At 35.6% G+C, this 18,493-nt stretch overlaps 4 protein-coding genes and 1 non-coding gene across 5 annotated transcripts; 2 read left to right on the top strand and 3 right to left on the bottom strand.

Annotated features, from left to right (window-relative positions):
- Window positions 1-2,825: 2,825 nt before the first annotated feature.
- On the top strand, window positions 2,826-5,295 carry LOC105133657 (uncharacterized). The gene is made up of 6 exons (XM_011037737.1): window positions 2,826-3,310; window positions 3,914-3,980; window positions 4,125-4,285; window positions 4,473-4,548; window positions 4,637-4,698; window positions 4,977-5,295. The coding sequence occupies exons 1-5, from the start codon at window positions 3,188-3,190 to the stop codon at window positions 4,651-4,653; spliced, it is 444 nt and encodes a 147-aa protein (XP_011036039.1). The 5' UTR covers window positions 2,826-3,187; the 3' UTR covers window positions 4,654-4,698; window positions 4,977-5,295.
- Window positions 5,296-6,067: 772 nt separating this feature from the next.
- On the bottom strand, window positions 6,068-6,772 carry LOC105133656 (putative lipid-transfer protein DIR1). Its single transcript, XM_011037736.1, has 2 exons — window positions 6,383-6,772; window positions 6,068-6,245 (listed from the first exon to the last, which is right to left on the bottom strand). The coding sequence occupies exons 1-2, from the start codon at window positions 6,723-6,725 to the stop codon at window positions 6,229-6,231; spliced, it is 360 nt and encodes a 119-aa protein (XP_011036038.1). The 5' UTR covers window positions 6,726-6,772; the 3' UTR covers window positions 6,068-6,228.
- Window positions 6,773-8,776: 2,004 nt separating this feature from the next.
- MEE60 (maternal effect embryo arrest 60) lies at window positions 8,777-9,704 on the bottom strand. Its single transcript, XM_011037735.1, has one exon. It carries the CDS (start codon window positions 9,482-9,484, stop codon window positions 8,942-8,944), a length of 543 nt encoding a protein of 180 aa, XP_011036037.1. The 5' UTR covers window positions 9,485-9,704; the 3' UTR covers window positions 8,777-8,941.
- Window positions 9,705-14,217: 4,513 nt separating this feature from the next.
- On the top strand, window positions 14,218-14,289 carry TRNAP-AGG (transfer RNA proline (anticodon AGG)). Its single transcript has one exon. It is a non-coding gene; the product is annotated as a tRNA-Pro (tRNA).
- A 76-nt stretch (window positions 14,290-14,365) lies between these two features.
- LOC105133654 (rop guanine nucleotide exchange factor 5-like) lies at window positions 14,366-17,910 on the bottom strand. The gene is made up of 7 exons (XM_011037734.1): window positions 17,322-17,910; window positions 17,023-17,139; window positions 16,768-16,922; window positions 16,215-16,289; window positions 15,825-16,115; window positions 15,150-15,506; window positions 14,366-15,053 (listed from the first exon to the last, which is right to left on the bottom strand). The coding sequence occupies exons 1-7, from the start codon at window positions 17,608-17,610 to the stop codon at window positions 14,526-14,528; spliced, it is 1,812 nt and encodes a 603-aa protein (XP_011036036.1). The 5' UTR covers window positions 17,611-17,910; the 3' UTR covers window positions 14,366-14,525.
- Window positions 17,911-18,493: the final 583 nt, after the last annotated feature.

The following is an 18,493-nucleotide window of genomic DNA, read 5'->3' as shown; positions in this document are numbered from 1 at the left end:
ATTAAATTTTTTAAATTACATAAATACATTGAAAAATTCTATATATATATAATTTTTTTATAAAAATAAAAATACCTAACCTGCGTGCGGCATAAATAGTTACAATTCTAAAACCAGCAAGAAATTCAAAGGAAGCATCCCCTTCAACCATGAACAGTTTTGAATCATTTGATCCATGGTAAGCTAAACATGAGATCTCTAAGACTGAGAATTCTAAACTTTCTGATTTATGTTTATGAAGCGATCTAAAACTTTGCTCAAGTGGTCCTCTGGGGAACTAAATGCTTTCATTTTCATTTTCATTTTCATTTTCATCGAAGACAATTACAGATTTATTTGGAGTCTAGCTGTGATGGTGGTCCATGCAGTTTCGAGAATCCAAATGTCAACTAAATTTATCAAACACAGAAATTTTACAAATCACGTTTGTCAAAGCTTGCAATATGAAAGTTTGGCTTATATTCCAGTATCAATAAAAGCTGGAATATATGATTCTTAGCAGCTTCTTGCAATTTGACTAGTTGCTCTCTCTCAGGGATCCAGCTCCTTGGTTAAACAGACTCAACCCTCGAGCATTAGTCAATCCTATCATCCACTGACAAATATTCTTGATTTATCGATATATATAAGAATATTTGCAAAGAGCTTGAAATCAAAATTAACCTTCAGATCCAACAACTTACAGAAATCAGCAACCTGATTCGATCAACAACGAATTCAAAATCATCTTTCGTCTCCGCCACAGGTTCTAGAAAATAGAAACGTATATGTATATACCTTTCTTTGCAATTGTGTGGAATTTGACCAGCGATTTGATTCTCTGTTGCAGTAATGTCACAAAGAGGTCCAGGCAGCAGTTGACATTTCATCTAGCTTCTTACTTTTATTGCAAGAGAATATATTCTCGCCGTTTTGCAATGCCGGGAATTTCCCGGTTGACGCGGAAATTTAATTAAAAAGAATTTGCTTCTTCTTGTTTTTTTTCCCCCTACTTTATATCCTTGAGAGCCAAACTCAGCTAGCAGGACCTGCCCGTTCAGCAAAATATGAACTTGCTTTAAAGTAGTTTTTGTTTAATTTAAGATTTATTTAGCATGATTTTTGAATTATAATTTTTTTAGAGTCATGATTTAAAGATTATTTTTTAAGCGGCTAGCCCCAAACATTAATAAATAAATAAATAACTTTCATTTTTCTAGGTTTGTACTATGATTTTTTTTAGACTTATTACGTGAACTATATAATATATATATATATATATCATACTGTTTTAATCGATATGATTCAAGTTTATGTAGTGATTTTACTAGCTAACATGGACCTCATAAATTGAGATTCTTTCTCTGCCAAATTCTTCGGTGCATATAATGAGGAGGAGTAGCGTCATTTAAAATCATAGAAAGGTAAAAACGCGGATAAGTGGAACGTATGTTTGCCACAAAACCGGGCCCAATTAGGGACTAGCCCTAGCAAGACTCTTGTGAGTGATGTCCCGCTAGATTGAAAAGTTACAGTACTTTAAATGAGCTTATCCTCTTCTATCCAATAAAAGAATTATGCCTTCGAAATCTTTGGAATTACAGTATCAGCACCCCACATGACCCTCATTTAAATAAATATATCTTCCTTTATCCTCGAGAATTTATTTAGTGAATCCACGCTCGGCGCTCAGATTAACGACGTCCCTTCAGGGGCTAATCAATCAATCAAGGATCTCTTAATTAATCTCACATGGATCTTTTCGAGCAAATTGGTGGCTATATCTGTATTTTCAAAGGCAATAATGCGGCAATGCTCTGGCTCACTGCTTTGAGCCGCAATAGTCCAGCCTAAGCATAGGATTAAGCATGGGATTTATCATCTTCTCTGCTCTCTTTAATTGTCTTGGCTTCAGACAGGAGAACCTTATCTCGAAAATTGGGTGTTTATCTAGGCAGCCGACCTCATGCCACCAGCCACAAATATTATTGTCAATAAGGAAAATGCCAAAATCTATTAATCAAAAACCTCTCCTAGCAAATCCAAGATTAGCATTATTGCCCATCTCGAATCCAAGATAAAAATTTACACCTACCATAAACCCAAGCATGACGCATGCTAATTTGTCAATAGGACTATAGGGAGCCATTAATCTATGCTGTCTCGCCTTTACTCCTTATCTTTCCCTGCCATTCATAATTCATATTATTATCCTGATCTTGTGGAATGCTCTCGTCCATTAATTATTATAGCATATTAGTGCACCAAAATACTGTACTTCATCTATCAAAGCACTATGTTAATTTGTTTCAAGATAAACTCGAAGAGATTGATTTTCTTGTGGCACAACGTCTTGTAAAAATGTTGAGTTGTCCTGATTCTAAATATAATGATGATGAAATTACATCGGTGACACGAAAAGGTTCAGCTACCTTCCAGCCATGAGCGCTTCAACCTTACCCTCACAAAAAGAAATATTTTTGATTTAGGAACAAAATATATATTCGTCATTGAAACTGGGAAGATTTTGCAGAGAGATGTCTATAATATCAATCTTTCAATGCATGGAATGTTGGTAAATCTTCTTATCATCTAGTTAATTTCAGTGGGGAAAAAAAAGGATGAAGGGTCAACTGTTTGGAAGCATATCCTAGGAGGCCAAGTTGAGCCAAGCCAACGACCTTATCCGTTTATCTTTATGCAAGAAAATAACAGGAAAAGTAGAGTCAAAGATATGGGCATGGAGGATACGTGGCATGAAGGAATTGGAGCTGGCAATATGTCCACTTGTACACAAAGGATGCATCCCATATGTCAAAAGATAGAAAAAAAAATGTAGAGAATTGAATAGAGGAACGTGGGATTGCAGCCGCAGCAGCGGCTCTAAACACCATCTTTTTGGGCTTATAAATAGCAGAGACCGTTTTGCATTATATCCCACAACCGCAAATCTTCACGTGCTTTGCATTTCGAAGTTTTTCTTTATCTGTTTGTTTCCTTCTTTCGTTTTCACTCTGCAACTGCAAACCTTATCTACTGCTGCTACCTATCTGTGTTGTTTTCTTGGGTGTCCTTTTGGGGTCAGTAGAGTTTGCTCCGAGGCTTTTTGTTTGGTGTCTTTTCGTTTTAGTGTGGCCGTTGTTGTAGACTGCTAAAGAGTAGTTTTGTTCGTTGGTTGACAAAGAAAGGTTAAAAAATCTGTCTTAGCATGGAAAACAAAAGGCAAGTCGTTGCTTCTTCTTTTGATCATCTTTTTGGTCCTAAAGACTCTTCCTCTTCATCATCCGCCTCAAGTGGGATATTCGAGTCCATTTTTCCTCATCCATCAAAGGTACACTTCACGACCTTCTTTAATTTGTTGGACTTTTATGCATGCGTTGCCGGGTGCTATATATTATGGGGGTTTTGCCCTCTCGCCATCAGCCCAACAATCAGTAATGACGAACTAGAATGCAAGGTTTCCATGGTTCTCCTGGTTTTTGTTGCCATATTTAGTTGCGGAGGTAGCAAAGTAACTAAAAAGATTAACATAACAAGGAAAAAGGGATGTTAAGCAAAAGACATAGAATAGAAAAGAAAGAATCCCTTTTGTAATAATTATTAGCTTAAGAAGGTAGGGGTGAGAAATCTCAAAATACTCAATTAGTAATTAGCAATACTTATTCAATGGACTTGATTTGAAAAGAGAGACAAATATGAAAAATAAAAGAAAAATCACATCAATATCCACATAAAAAGAGATAAAAATAAGTATCGATAGCTACTCCATTTCATATATAACTGAAGTACTACATGTGCTGTAAATGGAGTGCTGTGAGTTTGTCTCCTGGATCGATATTATAATTCTGATAAAAGAAACAGAGAGAACATTACAGTTTTTGTTGTACTTGTTGAAAGTGCTGAGATTTTCCATCTTTTAACTGTTCCGATTCAGGTGCCAGCTGGGAGGGACTCTGGAATTATGGAAAATCATGGTGGCAGGGGAAAATATGCGAATCGAGGTATGTGATCAAAACTTTTTGTTGCTAGAGCAGAAAGTATGCCTCCATTATAATTTATATTGCACAATTACTCTCTTGTAGGTTGTTCTCTGATCAGTGCTGTAGGCTTGATATGGATGCTATATAATTTTTGGTTGTTTTCAGATAATGTCGCTCAGAAAGCCAAGGGAGAGGGCAGTGGCAAAGGCAAGAGTGTAGTTTTTCAGAATGAAACACCAGAACCATGCTACCTCAGCTCGTCAATCTACTACGGTGGTCAAGAGAACTATTCTCCAAGAACCAAGAACTCAGAATATCAACATGCTGTGAGTAGTAAATTTGTCGATAAACTAATACGAGTGTGGAAGTTAAGAGTATGTCATCCAATACTGATCATGCATCATAAGATGCATTACAATAATAATGGAACATGACAGCTTGTTTTATTTTACTCTTATTGCTGTTGAAGTGATAGCTGACTTTTTCTTTTTTCCCTTTTTTCCCCTTGAACAGTTCAAGAAAGATGATGAACAGGAAGATCCCAATGGCAACGATCCGAACAGTGCTTCAAGGGGGAACTGGTGGCAGGGTATGATAGCTGTATAGTTGTAAATATGTGGTATTGTGATGTTATTTTATGACAGTGTTATAAATTTTGATCCGATGCATTTTTGCAGGTTCACTCTATTATTAGGCATCTAGCCCCATTTTATCAAGTGCAGAACACCAACAAATTGAGGTGCGCAAAATTAGTGATCCATTGTGCATCCATTTAAGAATTTCGTAATCAATTACTCGCATATACTAGTCACTCTTGATTTCTCAAAAGGAAAGAAAATATTATCGTAAGACAACGTTTGAAGGCATCAGAAAATTGATATTATAAAAAAAACCAGAACATTGTAATTCACCTGCATGTTGGCTCTCTCTTCTTTGCATAAATATGCATATTACTCTTCTTCTTTGCCTTTTACAGACCATTCAGATGATTAATGGTGTTTGTTTAATTCGATGCAGGAATTATGACTATGAGATCCCTCAATATAGACCATGGAACTAAGAAACTAATAGGGATTAGTAAAGACTAGTACAGCTTAATATGGAAGGCAGGACAAGGAGGCATGTTGTTGGGTTCTTTTTGTCCCAACTAGTTGTATGCACGAGTTAATATCTATTGCTGTGGGAGTTTTATGCTTTCACTCCTTGCGGAATCTTGTATATTAACCAAATCCGTTAAGTAGTCCAGTCATGAACTAAATATTATTCTACCTGTCTTTGGACTGTTATGCTGTAATTCTATTCTCTCCCTCTAAAAAATCGTACTGTTCAAATTCAAGCTTGTGCCATATTATAGCTTCTGCTGTGACAGATATTGACTAAATTCAGAAAGTATAAATGGAGAAATATTAACTTGTATGAACTAGAATTGCTCCCTGCAAATCAGCAACTGGAAATGGTAGAGACGTGTAGATCATGATTGCGCCTGCCTTGTTAATTATTTAAACACATGATTCGAGAAGAACTGTCTTTTATTCTTGAATCGGGTATCTCAAGCAGGCATTGCCTTGGGAGTTTTATAGCTTCTAGCACTCTTTCGGAATAAGAAAAGCTTCCCCCCCATGGAAGACTCACCCAAGAATCTCGATTAAAAAAAGATCAACCTTCTTTCATTCTCATCCATCGGTTGAATAAGTTACCGAAAGTAAGACAGAAATCGTTTAAGTCATAGTTCTTATCTCTTTCTTTCATAAGCTACTTTCTCTCTTGCTCGAACTGCTACTTTACCAGAGGGCCCTCTCGCTGACACCTACTGGCTTGCCAGCACGAATATCTAATGGCCACTCATTACTAGTTTTAAAGGTTGTTGATCCACAGAGCCTGCAAGTCCGATTAATAGAGCACTTTTGAGACCCATGCTCTTCTTTCCATGATATTCAAGCCCATTTGCGCAGAGGAGTTCCCTTTTCTATTTTCATGCCATCAAATTGTAGGTGTAAAACACGGCCTGTCCGGCTGGTCGAAGAACTAAGGCAGTGAGCGGTGGACTAATTTACATTAGAAAGAAAGAAAATCTGCTGGCAAAAATAAAAAACGAAAACAAAACGCAATTGATCGGTCCAAAGGAGATTAAACACCAACAGTTTATTTATTATTCAGATGTCTGGATGTTACATTAAATTTGGTAGCTAGAAGAACTAGCAATAAGGATGTGAACTCCAGCAGGTTGGTAGTACATTACAGGGGGAGCGCTGTTCATGCTATTCATTCTTCAGGGTAAAGTGTAAGCTGCAAGAGAGAGAAAAGAAGCAAATTTAAACGGTTACAATAGTAGTCAATAAATCATACTGATACTGAGAAAAACAAGAGAAAGGCAACAGGAAGAAATATAGAAGACTTGAAACAGAGGGAATTTGTGAACCTACCTCCACACTTGTAGCCCACAGGACGATCAGCAATGTTGCAACGTTTGGGAATTGTCATTGCAATTTCTGGGTCGATTCCAGAGCTCTTAGCTGTGCTCGAAAGCATAACAGCGCATAGGCAGGCTGGATTCTGTTCAATTTTCTTAACCCGGGCGCAGCATTGGCTAGAAACTGAAGCATTCTCATCCTGTGCTGCTGATGCACAAGGAGCCAGCTTGAATGCCTCTTTGTCAGGAGTAGTGGTTTTCCCACATTCACCAGCCCCGTCAACTTGATTGAACAAAGCAATGCTGAGAGTTGCAAGAAACATAACAAAGCAAATGTTCTTCATTGGAGTTGCCATTTCTTCAATGCAGAGCACAAGTAATGCTCCACCTCGCAGGATTTTATACTTGAACTAGCAGCTGAATGGTGCTTGCACTTGAATCCCGTAAACAATAGTGAAAGTAGCACTACAAGTAAAAGGTCATTTTGTTTATTGCAATACCTACTCCTTCCACATTGTATTCCAAACTTACCTGGTAAATTTTAGCCAATGACGGCAAGTGCTCCATAAAAGTCTTCGGAACCATTCCATTGCTTTTTAGTGTTTCTCAAAGGGGAAAATGGGAGTTTTTCATGAGCAATTGACAGCATAGCAGTGTACTCAAATCTAAGAAGATGTCATCGTTATTGCCCTCTAATGTTCACACTACCGTGAAAGATTCCGAGTTTCCTCTCCAAATGCTCTGAAGTAAAAGGTAGTAGTGCAAGGCACCACATGACCAAGAGTAGCTTACCAGAATACAACACTTGTAGAAATGATCGATCGCACCCGCTGACCTTTTTCCCCGGAATATTTATTTGGGTATGTGACAATAAAAAAGACAGAACGCTAAATGTTAATCTCTTTACTGCAAGTATAGAATCACTGGCCTTCATCAGAATCCACTGTCAATTCCATCATGTAGGCAACTTCGAATTCTTGACAGAGGAGAAACAAAATGCATTTATCCTTCACAGAGGGAAAAAAACGATAAAGGCTAATCAAATCATTTCCATCTTCTTTCTACGCAACATCAATCAAACAGCTGCACTCACAGCCTTACAGTTCCTTCACTTCTGCTCTTCGAACTGGATACCACACTAGCACTGAAAGCATCATGTATTTCAAACTGTTGATATAAAAGTTTTTCTTCAACTTAATTGGAGTTCGACAAAGTCTAGAGCAGCAATTTCTTCTTTTCAGATACCTCCAAGACATTTTCCCCTCTCCATCACCCCAATCATATCTCACAATAGGCCCTTCAAGACCTATCAAAAATGTTAAATTAATATAGCTTACTTTGGTGAGGTAGCAAAGAGTACTGGAGGTGAAGACCAAATAGATCATACCCACAGGACAAACAGGAGACAATAAATGAAAACTAGGAATATGTAGACAACCAGCGATCATACGAACCAAGGCACAGCTCATTTTGTCAGCTAAAAGTTCTAGGATCATCCTAATGAGGATCCACCAAAGGACAAAACATCATCTACCATCTTTCAGCATCATTGATGTCACGTTTTTTCCCCCATTAAAAGAATCTAAGGGTTTTCTATCGCCTGATTGTACTCCGATTACGAAATAGCAGTATAGTCCTTATCCAGGGAAGTAGAGAGCCATTAAACTGAAACCTTAATGATTTACACTAGGGGAAGAAAGAAACAAAAACCCCTCAAGTTTTACACCCTTAATCGTCTATACTCAATGAACAGTGTTCATCCTCTAATAGCGTATTGCCATTTCCGTTTCAACTCGCTCCTTGATTGTAAATGTATTACCTTACAAGTTATATTTGACACAAGCCTGCCACAGGAAACCTTAATAAATGCTTCCCCTTGCTTGTTGCAACATGGTTCCACGTTCTAGACTTTCTTGCACGATTGCTCATCCATCTTACACTAATTGCCTATCCCATATCACTGGACTATTCTCACTAACCTGCTAAGAAATCAACATCCATATAAGTGGAAGCATGATCCCACATCTCCTTAATTCTGCTCTCTAGTCATAACTCAACCCAAGATTACTAGTCCATCTCACCATCATTAAGCCTCCCGCTTTTCTACTTCCTCTTTCTGCCAAAACAACTCCAAAACATTACCCACCTTTTTTATCGCACCTATCATTAATGATTAATTACACCGCCTACATTAAATTATGCCCAAGCAAACATTAAAATAAGGAAAAGAAAACACAGACCCTGATATCATGCGGATGATGCAACAAGCACAAACAACAGTGATCCTATTTATCTCGAACTATCCATTGCACTCCGCATGTTATCGGGCACACTGATTTGTTATGATATTTGAAGACGAATAGCATCATTCTATAAACAATTTAAGCCTGCGTAACACAAATCACAAAAACATACTAAAATCACTACTCAAGTCCACTAATAAAACCAACTTGCACATGTATTACATATCGGAAAGCCTACAACATGGAAGAAACACTTCCATTTTTCATTTCATTGGATACAATTATCTTCTCACATAAATCACACAACATTAAATACTATATTAACACAACTAGAGAGTAAAAGCGTACAAAACAATTGAAACATAAACCAAAAGGGCAACAGGAACCAAAATAACAAGCGGAACAACAGCAGCATAAACATGTCCGTTTCCACAACCAAAACTCCCAAGCTTTAACTGAACAACATTAACAAGCGCCAGCATCAAGAACACGCATCCACAAACCGACCCAACACCCGAAACCAACATCCCAACCCGAATCAAATTCTTATTCACGTGCGCTAACATAAGCTCCGCCGCCTGCAAATAATTTCCATGAGTGTGATTCGAAGTTTTAGCGACCCTGATAGCTTGTTTAAGAGCAAGAGCGATCAGGCTAGAGAAGAGAAAGGAGCTGAATGAGTAGACGTGGAAGGCGATCAAATCTTCAGCGATTTTGCGGGTTGGAGTGCAGGAGATGGGGTCATTGGGGCCAATAAGAGTGCTGGTGGGATCAGTTGGGTCCCAAGCTAGGCCAATGAAGACGGCGAGTGTGAAGAGAGAGTTCACATTTACGATCCCGTCTAAGGCGGTGATATGGATGCTGGTTGCCATTTGGATTTGAAATTGAGAGATCGGATAGTGAAGAGGGATGGAGTGTTAAATCGGGGGAGGGTTTATGTGGGGAATTGTGGGATTGCCTTGAGTGACTGATTGCTGCTTTTGAGCTTCTCCCCGTAGGAAATGGGGAAGGAAGTTGCGAAAAGGTAAAGAGGAAGAGTGAGAGTGACGATTCGTTTGGACAAAGAGAGCGGACGGTTTTTTGGATTTTACACTACGTGTCACGGTGTAAATAAGAGTGTGCATTACGCTTTCTTTCTATGAAAGGGGCAAAATGTGAATGAAGGAGTAAAAAGATTGGCCGTTGCCGGGGATCGAACCCCAAGTGTAGAATTTAAAGATTGCAAGTTTAAAAAATTAATTTAGGTTTAAAACATTTTTCTGAATTAATTTATTAAATTTTTTATTTTTTTTTTAATTATGTTTTTTAATTTCATCATTTGATATTTAATTTAACTAAATATAAAACCTTGTAACTTAAGTTTTTTTTTATATGTATATGATTTTTCATTATTGTTAAAAATTATTTGAATTATATCTGGGTTTTTAATATATTTTTTTTATTAAATTCAGCTTATTTTTAAAGAATGCTTTTGAATTAAATGAAATTAATTGCTCAATATTTACTTTCAAAAAAAAATATTATCTAGAATGTCATTACCTCCATTTATTTTAACATTTTTTAAGGTTATAAAAAGAATATTTAACCTATAATATTGTGTGGTGTGAGGTAGAAAAATTATTTGTTTTTTTATTTTTTATATTATATTTTTTTTAATTTTATTATTTAGCATTTAATTATTGGATATTTATTTTTTTTGTTTATATATAATTTTCATTAATTTAAAAAATAATATAGGTTATTTCAGTCTTTTTATTTATTATTTATTATTATTTTTTAATTATATTATTAAATTAATTTAGTTTAATAAATTCAATATAATCAATTACTAGAGTCTCAATTTTTTCCTTTTTCTTTAAAAACAATGGTTTGAAAGGCCTTATATTTTGATTTGGATTTCAAGTATCATCATAAGCCCTTACCCTATATCAAGAATTTCATGGGTTAAAAATGATTGATTCTATTTGATTTAATAAGCTAATATTTTAATATTTTTTTAAAAAAATATCATCTCATGTATTACCATCTCAATATTTTAAAATTTATTTATTTATTATTTATCAAACTTTTGACTTCCTATTAGTTTTACAATTTTTATAAGGTTATAAAAATAATAATATCTAACCCAGGAGCGCATCTGCTGAAAAGGAAAAAACATTTCTATTATGGATTTTTTTTTTTTTTAATCCGACACATGACAGTCTTTCAAGAGATTATCTACAAGTGATATCGATTGTTCTTGGTATTCAGTTAAAGAAAAACATTTTGTTTAAAAAAGAAACCTACCTTTTCAGTGCTTTCGATTTTTTAATATTTATTTATAAAATAATAAATGTTATCCAATGAAATGATAGCTCAATCAATAGATTGGCGTGTTACGGCATGGAGGGAAGTTTTTGTAAGAAAAAAAATCTGAACTTGATCATGTCTGGGACTGTTCCAAAGGAAGTGATATCCGCACTCCCTCAACTTATAATAGCGCTCCCACTATTTATTTTATTTTTTAATTGACAAATATACCCTTGAAAAAGCCCTGTTTTTCACCCTCCTCGCTCCTCCCTCTAAAAGGCTCCAAACCTTTGCATCCAGGTTTTTATTTCGAACATTATCCTTCAGATTAATGAATCAAACATAGCACGCTCCCTCGCCATGATTCGTAGAATACTGAGAGAAGTGTTACCATCGAGTTACGCGTTTGGGCCTTTGTCGTGGCCGTGCTCGCTGGTGAATCGCTACTTTTCTCCTCTCTTTTTCACTGCTGCGTTTCTTTCTTTAATCGCCGGCTGGTTTGCTGTTATGTGATCTGTTAACTTTGTTAATCTTCTCAACCCTACTCGTTGCTATTAAGCTTGTCTGGAAGGCATCTCACCTGTTCGACATTTAGACTTTAGTCGTAGCTCGGTTTTTTTATTTCTTAAGAATGTATCCACTGTATGGTCAAAGTTCTATTTTTTTTGTTTTGATGGATGCTGTCTTCTTGGCAGGTGGTAAATTGTGCCTCATTTCTCATCCCTGGCCGTTACGGAGACCATCTGCACCTTGCCTTTCTTTCAAATTCTTCCTTTTTAATGGTGGCCATCGTGATGAAGAGAGCGAAATCACCTCTGGGTCATGGTCATCGTGGACTAGCATAATTTTCCAAGATGACTGATCACGGCCCGCCCATAGGTTGAGATGATAGTCTTTCAGGGGCATTTATGTCAGTTTACAGGAGTATTGTTATCAGTGCGGGGGAGGGGGAGTAATTTTCTAACTTCCTATAAATCTCGTGGACTTGCATAATTTTCCAGTGGGAGTAATTTTCTAACTTCCTATAAATCCTTGCTTCGCTGCGGGCAAGACTACTAAATTTATTTATTTTTTAAATGTAAAGAAACGATCTCTACGCATTACAATTGTATTTAAAAAAATAACGACTTGGGATTATATAAAAAGAATATAAAAAAATTTATTATTATCAATTTTTAAAAATTAAAATGATAAAAAATAAAATTAGAAAAAAATCAATAAACAAATACGGCAAACATGGATAATAAAATTAAAACAAGGTGAAATTTAAGATAGATCAATTTAATTAAAAATATATTTTTAAAATATATTTTGGTTTAGACGGTAAAAAAATCATTACACTGTATAAAAGTGGTTTAGGTGGTAAAAAAATCATTACACTGTATAAAAGTATAAAAATACATTCATAAGCATTACCCTTTATTTTTTTTTTAATTTACGTGGGGTGTTCGGGTCAGCTTGCGCGCACCACGACTAATCTCTACAGCCCACTGAATACCCTGCAAACCCAGTAGGCATGTAAGGCACCACGGGAACGATAGGAGTGTATGCCAAGGCTCGAACCCAGATGCAGTGAAAGGAGACAAGCCCCTTCCACCACTAGACCAAGCACTGGAATGCCATTACCCCTCATTTTTTTGTAAAGAAGGCTTTGGACGTTATTACACTACATTGTTTCAATTCAAAATAAAATGAGTTTAAAGCCACGGTATAAAGCTGATTTCTTTTAGTTTTTTTTTTATATATATAATATTCTCTTATTTTATTTAAAATATGATTTATTTATTATATAGGTTAAATCCTACATTTGGAATTTAAATTAAGAATTAGTATTCAACTTTGTAGTTTTTCATGACAAATATTTATTAAATTAAAATTTCATTTTTCCATAAAAAAATCCTAAAACATGAAAAACATGCACGAGCTTTTACAAGTTTCTCTGGAACAAAAAATGTCAACTAACTCATAATAAAGTTATTTTTTGATTTAAAAGATATCGATTTTAATTATCTAAATGATGATCAAGTGATAAAAATTTAGAATCAAGAGGTTTGCTCCTTTTATAGTCTCAGGTTCGAGTCCTTAGTTACTCATGTGATGGCCACTGGAAACTTACATGGTCATTAACTTCAGGGTTCGTTGGATTAATCGTAGTGCACGCAAGCTAACCCGGACACCCACATTAATCTAAAAAAAAGAAGGTATCGATTTTGTTTCGCTTATGATTACATGCGGTAAAACTAGTTATTTTTAAAAAATATTTTTTTATTTAAAAATATATTAAAATAATTTTTAATTTTTTAAACTTTACTTGTAACATCAACAAATCATGACAATTCAAAATTATAAAAAATAATTTAAAATAAAAATAATTTTTTTTTTAAATACTTGTAAATTCAAATACAAACACAAAAATAGAAGCATGTTTTTATTTGTTTCTCTTCTAACCGGCTAGAGAAGGGGATTTTCATAAGCATAGCAAACCAAACATACCCGTCATTTATTCTCTTAGATCTTCAAATTGAGCTGCCACCAAAACTTCACATGAGTGATATCTTTGAATATTTTTGTTCATACAAGATACGATTGATTCCTTGACTCTTCATGGAATAAACGCTTAAGATTTTTAAATCCACCCGTATAAAAAAAATGAGGCTACTATTTAAAGAGTAGAGGGTGTTACGAAACATTTTATTTTTATAGTGAAAAATATAAATATTTTCTTTGCAACTACACGTTTACTTATTTATTTATATGAAATAACTTGTCTAATCTTCGCAATCAAATGCTTCGTCTTTAATTTTGTTTATGTAGGTGTTTGTTCCTTTTATTTCGTTCAGTGAAATGTTTAAGTTGACATGTGTTAGTCATACACCAGGATGATTAATAACGTTAAAGATAATGGTTAGATTAATGTAAATTGTTACGTTAGCAGATGAACCAAAACATGGTTGAAAATTAAAAACAATTGTTACAATATATATATATATATATATAAAGAAACACACACACATATAATTTAAGAGATAAAAACTAGTCAACATACCAAATATAAAAATTCAGGTCCTCGTTTACACAAATAATAAATTAACATATGAAAATCCTTTTTTTTGTTAACTAGGTTAAAATTTATGAAATATTAATTTCTCCTTTTTTTAAAGCATGGTTAATCAACCATCTTATATAAATTACTATTCTCGGACGAATTTCGTCGAAATAAATTATCTGTAAGACTGAACATGGCATAGCACAAGAAAATCGTAACTATTGATTTCTATATTGTATATTTACTTAGATCGTTTGAGGTTGTCAGCATGGGCATTTGGTCTAGTGGTATGATTCTCGCTTAGGGTGCGAGAGGTCCCGAGTTCAATTCTCGGAATGCCCCATCGTAGATGAAATTTTCATTCCGTGTCCCAAAATGAAACAGGAAAAAGCTACTGACCATAAGAACCAATTACTCAAAAGAAAATAATTTTTTTTGGTTTACATACAAAGCTATTGACAGTAACAATCAAGAACGAAAAGAAGAAATTAAAATCGTAAACAACAATAAATATCAGAAGGTTCTCTCCAGCATGAACGAACAATCCTAATTCTCAAGCTGTATTTCAATTTTCCTTGTCAGGTTACAATATATTTGGGAGCACTTTGAGGCAATGTAGTCACATTTTTTTGGGTCGGTGAGCCCTTTTCCGGCCCCATATCCTCTCTTAGATTTGTCTTTGGATTTGGACATGATCCTTCGTTTGTATTACCACATATCTTTGGTCTTGAATCAACACCAAGATAGCTCGTCAGAACTCTCTTCACACCAAAACCACGACGGTGAGGCTTGTTGTTATCGTTGTTGGAAGTGGTGATATTGTGGAGGAATGGAGTTCTCTCTCCCCGTATAGGACTAATAAGCGGCATAGGTGAAAAGCTCGGTGTACTAAATGTTGTTTTGTATGGAGTGCCTGAGACAGGCACAGAGTAGGGAATTGAAACCTTCTTGTGAGAAATCACACTGACAGTTGGAACCGAAGACAATTTGTCCGAATGTTTAGTCAAGTCATCCACGTATAACAAGTCATCAATACGGGCCACAATATTAAACGCCAAGCTCTCCAAAACTCTTGAATAACTCTCGATAATTGATTTCCCAACATCCTAAAAGTTGAAAAACAAGTCAAGTTGATACGAAGAACTTAGGAAACAGAAAAGGTGGGGATGGTGGGGTTGAAGTAAGGGTGAGAGAGAGCTAACCTTGTTGAATTGGATTTTGCTGGTGTCCAAGGTGGTCTGGGTTAGATTAGGGAACCACTGCTTCAAGGAAAGCAGGAGACTTTCAGCTCTTCCTGCAAGCAATTCCCTCTTATCTCCATCAACTATTAAGTCCTTGACCATCTCCCATGATGACTTTGTAGTGGAGCGGTTTGGATTCGGTGGGGGTCTTGAATGGGCTCTCCGACGCCATACATAAATTGCTGATTCCACACGATTTGCAATATCTAGAGCAACATGTTCAGATGACAGGTCAAGGCAATTGAGCAGGCACTCTGCAGAGAACTGGTCTGAAGTAATATATCGGTACACAAGGTCCCCTAGACAAGCTCTCCCATTCTGAAAATAAATTAACAACCGACTGTCACATACCTTTAACACAGAATAATCTATGCAAATAATTGAAAGTTACTGTGCCTAATCAGAAGATTCATGAAATGCGTTTACTTTACATTTAAACACATGATAAACCAGAAACTGCCTACACTATTAGGAAGAAACATAAAGATTTGGATCAATGGAGAAGGTTGAGCATATAGTTAGGAAATATTGAGAAAATTGTGAATGCAGTGTTGATTCCATCACGTAACAAAAAAAATCAAGCAAAGTTTGACATTGGAACAGAACAAAAAAATCTGGTGCATTGCCAGATTTAACCTTTGGAAGAGCTTCCAAGTACGAGTCAGGAATATCCATTTCAGCTAAAGCAACACTGTTGATTGCCATTGCAGCTTTCAGTATTTGATTGGTGCATTCACGTGTGTGGTTCAACTGCTTTCTTGCATCATTACTGAGACCACCAGCTGGGACACGGGGTACGGGTAGCCACCATTTTTCTTCTTGCCTCTGTATTGTTTTACGAAAAGAGGCTGACCCCTCTGCATCTGGGGCTACAATCCCTTGATCAACATACCAAAACTCTGTGTCCGTGAAACTATCTAAAACTTCCTGTCATTGAAGGGAACAGACTAATGACTTCCAAAATGATCAGATATAAAGAGAGAGAGAGAGAGAGGGATTAAAGTAACAAATAGAACTAAATCTTACAAGAAGCATATTGTCTAGTTTACTCAGAGCTGGTAGATTTATAAAAAGATCGGATCTAAGCCTGCAAGTCATGACCTGCAAAATCCAGAAACTAATTACATCGAAAAACAAACAAAAGAAAAGGAAAAATTGAGTTCATTTAAAATGAATTAATTGGATCTTCTTTTTCTCGGGACCCTATCCTAAAAATCTCAACTAGCACAATCTTTCTTCACATAAGGGTACGGAAACGACAACTTGAATACAGCCTAGAATAAATTTTAGGCTATAAACAGTACACAGTTCAAGAATCAGTTATCAGATTGTTGAAAATAAATACACGGATTGGGAGTAGAAGCATATATTACAGTCATGTTATGTTGGTTTATCATCAGAACAGTAGAGCAACTATAATCATGTTATGTCGGTTTATCATCAGAACAGTAGAGCAACTATAATCCAACAGCCAAAATTGCTTAATTAAGCTCTGTTCTAAGATTCTTATTCTTTTCCTTGACCATGCGAGCAAATTTCCATTGTATATTTCTAAAATTGGGACCATAATTAGAATTACCTCAAGCTTACTACCACCAGGAAATGTCTGCCAGGAGGGTATTAATTCCACAATGTGATCTCCAACACAAAGAAGTAACTCCATCTCTCTTCTCCACATTGATTTCTTCTCTGCAGGCAATGGCTCTAGTCTCCACAGTTGCCCAAAAACATGACCTACATGTTGTATAACCAAGATCAAATTAAAATGAAACTGCAGAACTGGGAACCAAGGCTCCACACACACAACACAGATTGAGAGAGAAAGAGATCATACCACACAAATTGGTGATGGCATTTGATATAGCCAAAGCTGTGCAAACCCCTTTTCCAGACCCTGACATATCCTCACCAAGCAACAATTTTGCAAACCTCTCCTTCATCATATCAATCTCTACACAAAATCACCCCCAAACGAAATGGAGATAAAGTCAGTTTCCTAATAATCATTAAGTGGGCATATACCTCACTCAAAAAATTAAAAAAAAAAATGGCAATTTTGAAATTTGAATTTTTTGAAACTTTGAGAGGCATGTATCTATAACTGAAAAAAAGTAAAAAAGCACCAAAACCAACCTGAAAGCTTTGATCCTAGCTTTCTGAATTTTAAATCCTCCATATGGGCTTTCTTTTCTTCACTTCCATTTCCAATAGAGACCAAGCTTTTGCACTCTCCAGATTCCCTTATAGGCCAGCCCAGAGGAGATGGTGAAGCACGCCCATTATTTGTCTTAGCTACCTCACTAGAACTACTCCCACAACTCGAGTTGCTACTCTCTCTTGAATCGGTCAGTAACTCAGACCCATCTTTCCTCTTCTTCTCAAATCCTCCCCCACCACAACTCTTCTTCGACGTTGTTTCCATTCTTAACAAAAAAGGGAAGTTTAACTTTTCGTTGTAGGATTCACCAAAACCATAATTCCACTAGCTAGTTGCCACTACAAGAACATGGGTTTTTTATATTTATGTGGCTCATGATTTTGAGGTTGCAATAAACCAAGTGGTTACAAGAAATGAAAGAGGATCAGTCAGATTATTTTTTCTTTTCGTTGAGGGGGTTTGATCTTTATATTTATATTCTGTTTGTCCAGCTTCAAAATTTGATTTTTGAAGATCAAAAGGCAAACTGCTGTCAAAGGATCACATGCCATAAGAGCTAACGTCTCTCTTTGTTTTTTTATTTGCTTTGTTTCTCCTAGTGTATATTTTTTATTTGAAATATATTAAAATATGTTTTTATTTTTTAAAATTTATTCATATAATAAAATAAAATAGAAATATTAAAAAAATCTAAATTTTAAAAAAACACATTAACAAGGACTTTTTTCGGTCTTTGAGCAGAGAATACGCTCAGAATAATATTAAAACAATAAGGTCAGGTGGCTGTAAGCGGACGGATGAGTCAATGCCCTCTCAAATTACATTCTTGCCCTGTTTGTTTCACCCATGGCCACGTCCACTTTTTGAATTTTTTATACCGTCTTTCTTCGTATTAGGAACTGGAATGATTTATGCCTTTCCTTTTCTACTTGTTTTCGGAATCTTTGTCCTGCTATAATTTGTAATCTTTAACGAAGGTATTTTAGCCATGAGCTCACAAAAGAGAGGCAACACAAGCATTGCACTAGAGGGAAAGAAAGTACAAGGTTTACACTCACGTTTTGTTTTCGTTTTTTTATTTTTCTAAAGCGTCTGCACTCAAAGTATTCATTTAGTAGAAATTATAGAGCAGTTATTTAGCATTTAT

This window comes from Populus euphratica, unplaced genomic scaffold (genome assembly GCF_000495115.2).
Source record: "Populus euphratica unplaced genomic scaffold, PopEup_1.0 scaffold36.1, whole genome shotgun sequence".
NCBI classification, from domain to species: domain Eukaryota; kingdom Viridiplantae; phylum Streptophyta; class Magnoliopsida; order Malpighiales; family Salicaceae; genus Populus; species Populus euphratica.
This window is presented reverse-complemented; position numbering and strand designations above follow the sequence as displayed.